The sequence below is a fragment of the Eumetopias jubatus genome, unplaced genomic scaffold (genome assembly GCF_037043125.1).
Source record: "Eumetopias jubatus isolate StellerSeaLion01/CBP00866 unplaced genomic scaffold, mEumJub1_p1.0 scaffold_9, whole genome shotgun sequence".
NCBI lineage: Eukaryota > Metazoa > Chordata > Mammalia > Carnivora > Otariidae > Eumetopias > Eumetopias jubatus.
This window is the reverse complement of record NW_028274815.1, coordinates 81119116-81125115: the sequence shown is the minus strand read 5'-3', so window position 1 is coordinate 81125115 and position 6000 is coordinate 81119116. Positions and strand designations below refer to the sequence as shown.

General features: G+C 39.5%; 1 protein-coding gene across 35 annotated transcripts in view; it reads right to left on the bottom strand.

Annotated features, from left to right (window-relative positions):
- Positions 1-1329: 1329 nt before the first annotated feature.
- Positions 1330-6000, bottom strand: part of MAP4K4 (mitogen-activated protein kinase kinase kinase kinase 4) — a 185919-nt gene continuing 181248 nt past the window's right edge. For 20 of the 35 annotated variants that reach the window (XM_088026570.1, XM_088026571.1, XM_088026592.1 and 17 more), the window contains 4 exons: positions 4972-5121; positions 4254-4413; positions 3377-3516; positions 1330-1672 (listed from right to left, as the gene is read on the bottom strand). In XM_088026570.1, the coding sequence (XP_087882696.1) occupies positions 1589-1672; positions 3377-3516; positions 4254-4413; positions 4972-5121 (534 nt within the window). In that variant the 3' untranslated portion in view covers positions 1330-1588. Of the gene's footprint in view, positions 1673-3376; positions 3517-4253; positions 4414-4947; positions 5122-6000 lie in introns of all 35 variants that reach the window. The other 15 variants (XM_028103810.2, XM_088026569.1, XM_088026573.1 and 12 more) reach the window with 1 other exon arrangement.

The window sequence follows — 6000 nt, the reverse complement described above, 5'->3', positions numbered from 1 at the left end:
ACAAATTATTACCCAAGACATTTATTACAAATGTCATGAACATATTCATAAAGTAAAACTGGTTTAAAAAACAGAGAGAGAACAAGAGAGCAAGTGAGAGGAGAAAAGCCAGGGCTTTGATATTACAACTAAAACACAGGAAGATGCCATCTTATGAATAAGCAGTATTAACTACATTCTTAAAATAGTTTTAGTGCATTGCATTTTTAGAAAAGGGAAACACCACCCCTCCCCACCCCAAGAAAAGGTTCCTGCAACACTGAACAGTTTGTGTGACTATTCTAACATGACCATCCGTCTGCTACCAAACCCCGAATTGAGAACAATGAGGCCTCTTATGTTGTAGGCCATAGTTTGCCCATCAACCACTAATGGTGCATCTGGTGAAAACAAAGCATTCTGCTCTCTGAACTTAGAAAACAGATTGCATCTGTCAGCATGATGAAGCCATATGGCTATTTCCCATCTTCAGGGACAATTTCTCTTGTGCCTACTGAAACCTGTGACAAAATTAACAGTCAAAACTTCAATCTGATAGTTTTGGTATTAAGATTAAATTAAACATTAATGTTTTCCTCCAAAAAACATAGAAACTAAACCACCTCTTAATGCATTACAAATAATGAGGTAGGCAAAAAAACAAACATGTGGTTGAAAAATTTCTTTTCCTCTGCAAGTGCAGACTGTGGTAAAACTGTTGTCGCACTTCTAGGTTTAAACAAAAATTAAACCTTTAACTGAGGCAGTGCTAATACTGTCACACAACAAAGTTCTGGCCATTATACAAATGCACACATTTTCTTTATCTTTTTTTTCTTTTTTTTTTTTTTAAAGAACCATCTGCACATGATTTAGGCAAAACCTGGTACACAGAAAAATGACTGAGTTTTTGGCCAAGCCAAAAAAAAAAAAAAAAAATCCAAATAAACAAAATGGGACCCCCTTAACCCACCCCACCCTGCCCCCCAAGCCCCACCCACAAAGGTTATCCTAGTAACTGTGTCTTTCACATTTTATAAATATTAACTTCTTAAACCTGCACCTTCTTCTTTGACCACATATTGTCACATTACAAAAAAGAAATGTCAATTAAATACACTGTTAATGTTACTATATTAAATCTGCTCTCTGCTTCAGCAAACTGCTCGTTAGACCACCATTTTACACCTCCGTGTGCCCACTTCCAACAAAACCAATGGCATGTTCATAGTCTCCACCTTCCATACCCATAAGACAGAGTCACTCAGAGACAAGGAATTCTGGAGCTGAAGGAAAGGCATTTGCTTTCTGGTCTGATGCTCAATCCCAAACACTTATAGCACCTGATGGTAGAATGTGAACAGCACCAGCTGCATTGCAGCCTTGATTTATTTTTGAGTAGGGAAAAGAAGAGAAGGGGGATAAACTGGTAAGAGGTGCAAGAAAGGAAACAAAACGAAACAAAACAAAACAAAAACCCCACACATGGTGTCTGCACACATAGCTGTCCTGGACCACACCGGTGCAGCTCTGAGCTCCAGTTGCAAGGAATTCCAAGTTCTCAGGATCCTGAAGACTCTGGGGACCAGCAAGCCTCATCTCACTGCTTCTACCAGCTCAGAAGAGAAGTCCTGCCTAAGGTCATGAAGTAAACCTGACTGCTGCCACCAGACCGAACAGAGGCAAAGAAGACCTGCAAAAGCAAGAGAAAAAGAGAGGGAGAGATTTACCATGAAAACACAACCCAGTCCTCGGGAGCAATGCTTCCTATAGTTCCTAGGCAGATAACCTAGAGCCACTGCCACCTCAACAGCTCCAAATGCAGGAAGCTTTTAAGCCCAAAGGCCCTTTCCAAAAGAAAATCTGAGATGATATCAATTTATCATACATAAGTAGTCATCATCTCTGTAGGCAATTTTTATTACAACTAAGAAGGCTAACATTACCATACTGTGAGAACTCAAAAGAAAGGAATTGATATTTCTGAAATTGAGCAATTTCTTTTTACCTCCACTGCTAATAATATCTAAAAGATAAATGTGTCTGGGAAAACACAATGAGCAATGGAGAGGACTCCTCACCAACCTGCTTTTTCTCTTTTAAAAAACTAGGCTAAAATGTATTAGTTATTTCATAGGACTCTATAGTCAAAATTATGACAATTTACTTTTGGGCCTTTTATTAATAGACTTTAAGGGATGTAACATTATAAATAATAAAAATATCTAAATGCCTGAAGTTCAAAGAATATTATAGTTATGGCTACATTAAATATACTCAGGAAAGCCAAAAAGCCGGCAAAATCCTGTATTGGGTCAGAGGTTGTATGGGGTTTCAAGGTAAACAATTTGGGAGATACTATTAGAAAAAAATGTGAACTCCATTAGTAAATGAGCTATAGGATTGCAGGAAAGTGGGCTGGTGGTGATGCAGCTTATTTAGTGAGCAAGTAGTTAGGCAGGAGGACCACCCAAGGACAGATCTACAGCTCCTTTATCAAGCTGAATTTTTAAATTTAATCTGAGCAATCAGTGGGCCAGTGGCTAGGATATTTAATATATTTTAATGTGAAGCAAGGGGTGGAAACGTTCTTAAGAAGCAAATTCCTAAGGCTGCAATGGGCTGCCCCAGGTGGGCAGAGGCTTTCCATCCAGGTGGACGGATGAGAAAGAAAGTTGGGCTTGGAAAAGGCCAGGCCCACCGGGAGGTCCTTCTCAAAGGAAGGTGGGATGGGTCAACACCCAAGGCCATCCAGCTGCTTCACTCCAAAGCTGGCTTAGGGAGGGGCTTCCAGGGACAAAGTAGGCCCTGGATGAGACAAGGATGTGGCCAGTTTTGAAAACCAAAGGTTTTAAATGGGGCTTTGAAGCCTTGGGGTCTCAGCTGCAGGAGGTGTTCATGCTTCTGCGTAAAATGACTTATGTGGTTAGGTATTGCTGACACGCGAACTATAAAGTTATTTTACTATTCAGAAGCAGACAAGTGGTCTGATGCATATCAGGGGAGAGGAAACTTTTACCTACCCAAATTTGCAAGAGGGTTCCTTCCAATCACAAAAGAATCCCATTCATTTAAAATGGCAGCTTTAACCCTTCCTGTCCCTAAACCCAAACATAGCTCACACAGATCACCTAATGGGGTTAAAAACAACCAGCACAAACAAACCAACAAATAATGATTTTGGCGGAGATAAGTATCTCTTGTCCTCTTATAAGCAAACACAGAATATACTCCATCCCCCATAAACAGGTTTAAAAAGTCACTACTAAAACATTGCTTGATGAATTTATTTCAGAATCTATCAAAACCCCAAGAAAAGGCTTCACCAAACTCCATGGAAAATAAACCATTACTAAAGCTAGTAGTAGCTAAAAAGAAGTTGTAAGGAAACCATTACCTTGTCATTGCGTTCACATAAGAATTTTAGTCTTTGAGCCCTTTTGTGCATAAACACACCATCCAAGTGACCAGTTTCCACAGATCGGATCTCTATGGCCTTTTCTCCCCAGCCCATCGTCTGATTGGATCGAATATATGCTTTTTGAGAAGGGGGAAAACATGTAATTGTTAGATAAGGAAACAGCCATGAAAAGATGCTGCTCTTATAATACACACATACCTGCATGTCTAGCACTTAAGGACTTTTGTTTTTAAGGAACTTTGCCTTTGTAACCTTTTAAAGTTTATCCTGGGAAGTGGTAATTTGAATTCCTGACATGGTTCATGCTTATCGTTAGCAATGACCCACTGGATGCAGAGTTTTGAGCTCTTATTTTTATGAAACTAGTCGTAAAGAAGGCAGAAAGAAGTGATAAAGAGAGACAGTGACTAACTGCAAAGAAACCAGAAGTCGGGGATATAAACTGAAAATTTCAGATATCAACCTTTCTGCCTCTTTATTCTTGAATGCACGCTGGAAGATCAAGAGGCTGTGTTTCTAGTTGTGGCTCTGCCACTCAAAAGAACAAGTCCCTTACACTTTTTCTGTCTCACCTTACTTTCTACAAATCAGTCAACATCTGTTCTATTCCCTGGATGTCTTAAGGATTAAATGACAAGAGTTTTAAAAAATGTTCAATAATTACTTGGATTTTGTTTTAAAATAGACAATGACCAGTCCCATGGTCTACAATCTTACTTGCCACCATCTATTGCCAACCATTCTGCTAAATGACCAGAAGGTCTACACAACAGGTAAAACTTGTCTGATAAATATATGCAGTTTTAGAGAAGGCCCCACTTTTACAAGTGCTACCTTTTCCTCTGATACCTACCTACAGATGTTGGCATCTCTCCCCACTGCAGAACCACATCCTTGGTGATTCTTCCATAGGTATTCACATAAACCCCTTCATCTTCATAGCACACCAGAAGCTCCATGCCATCTGTGTTGGGGAGGATGATGATTGCATGGGGTTTGATGCTACACTGGATCTAGAGAAGAGGAACAAAGTACAGGGAAGTAGGTTTGTGGTTATTTCTATCCCTGCAAAAGTGCTCAAAAGATTGTCTTGGTGAAGGCACTGGTTAATATTCTTGGTGAATAAATACAGCAATTGAATAAAATTTTGGAAAACCCATGCAGTATATATCCCAAAGACTAGCTTTTACAGGTCATATACTCTACTAGTTCACATTTCTGAGGCCCCTGGAACACATCTGGATTGTGGACTCCATTAAGACATTTTGTTCCCCAAACCATTCCCAACCCAGGGAAGTTCTGGCCTGCCAGCAACTGCCCCAAATCCATCCCATGTTAGTCAAAGCCAGGGCTAAGAGGTTTTCAGGAGGGCCTCAGAGAGCCAGGAGAATGGATTTCCACTTGTCTCAGAGCATGCAGCTATTGAAAATGGCACATCGTTTAAATACTCACCCCCATACCAAGGGGAAGCAAGAATCCCTGCTTGTGTTAGTTCATTAAGCAGAGTAAAGAAAAAAGTCAAAACAAAATGAAGCCAGTCAACCAACCATAGAGTGTGGGTTCTTTCTTACGTGTGTTGGTAGATAAATGTCATAGACGGATCCTGAATCCACATCTACAGCATGGAATCCAGCACAGGATCCATAGATCACTTTCAACCTCTGGCCTTCCTCCACAGTGAGATCCACCAGCAATGGCTTATGTACCAGTTCTCCAAATGACTATAAAGAAGTAGTAGACAGAGTAGAGAAGCAGTAAGACAGAGTAGAACTTATTTCTGATAGATCAAACTAGAGAAGCCAAACCCAAGGTAATCAGTTATTCAATTACTGAGCTACTCTGGCAACAACCATAAGCAAAAATACTCTAGAAAATAAGTCTTTTTGAATTTATTATGATTTTGTCTGTCAATCAGCATCTGAAAGACAATTCTTCCGGAAGTCACATGACAAATTCCTCCTAGTTGGCCCAAGAATTCCACTCTGTTGTTTGCCTTGGTGACAAATACATCTAAAGTGAAATAATCAGGACTTTCTGTAGTATACTGTTCAACTAGTCAGATGCAGGCAATGGAGAAAGAGGAGGAGTTGTAGGAGTCACATATTGAGAATTTTCAGTAAGGTCATCATAGTCACCACACAGACTTCTACTTTCATTTCTCGACTAGAGTGATACAGTGATGAAAAGCTGTACTGGAAGAGCCTGCATGACCTATAATGGACTGGGTGACCCCAGTTCTTCATTAGTATCAATACCTACAGCTCACAAGACAGACTTAATATATTTATAAAAGCAACTCAGAGAGTACACCTGGCACATAAAGGATATTAAGACCAGATCTCAGAAGACAGCCGTAATTTCACAACCAATTACTTTAGGTCAATAATATGTGGATTTATTTTTTAAGCAAACATGGTAACCCCATTTATCCTGCTTTACTGGGGAATCAAGCAATAAGCAATCTAAATATGTCAATTTTCCAAATACTTGAAGCTTACCCTTAATAAAATGTACCAAAAACTATTTTAAAAAAATAAGTAAATAGCATCATTTTGGATGAAAAATTCTTAATTTCTTGATATGCGCTAAAACAGCCTCAG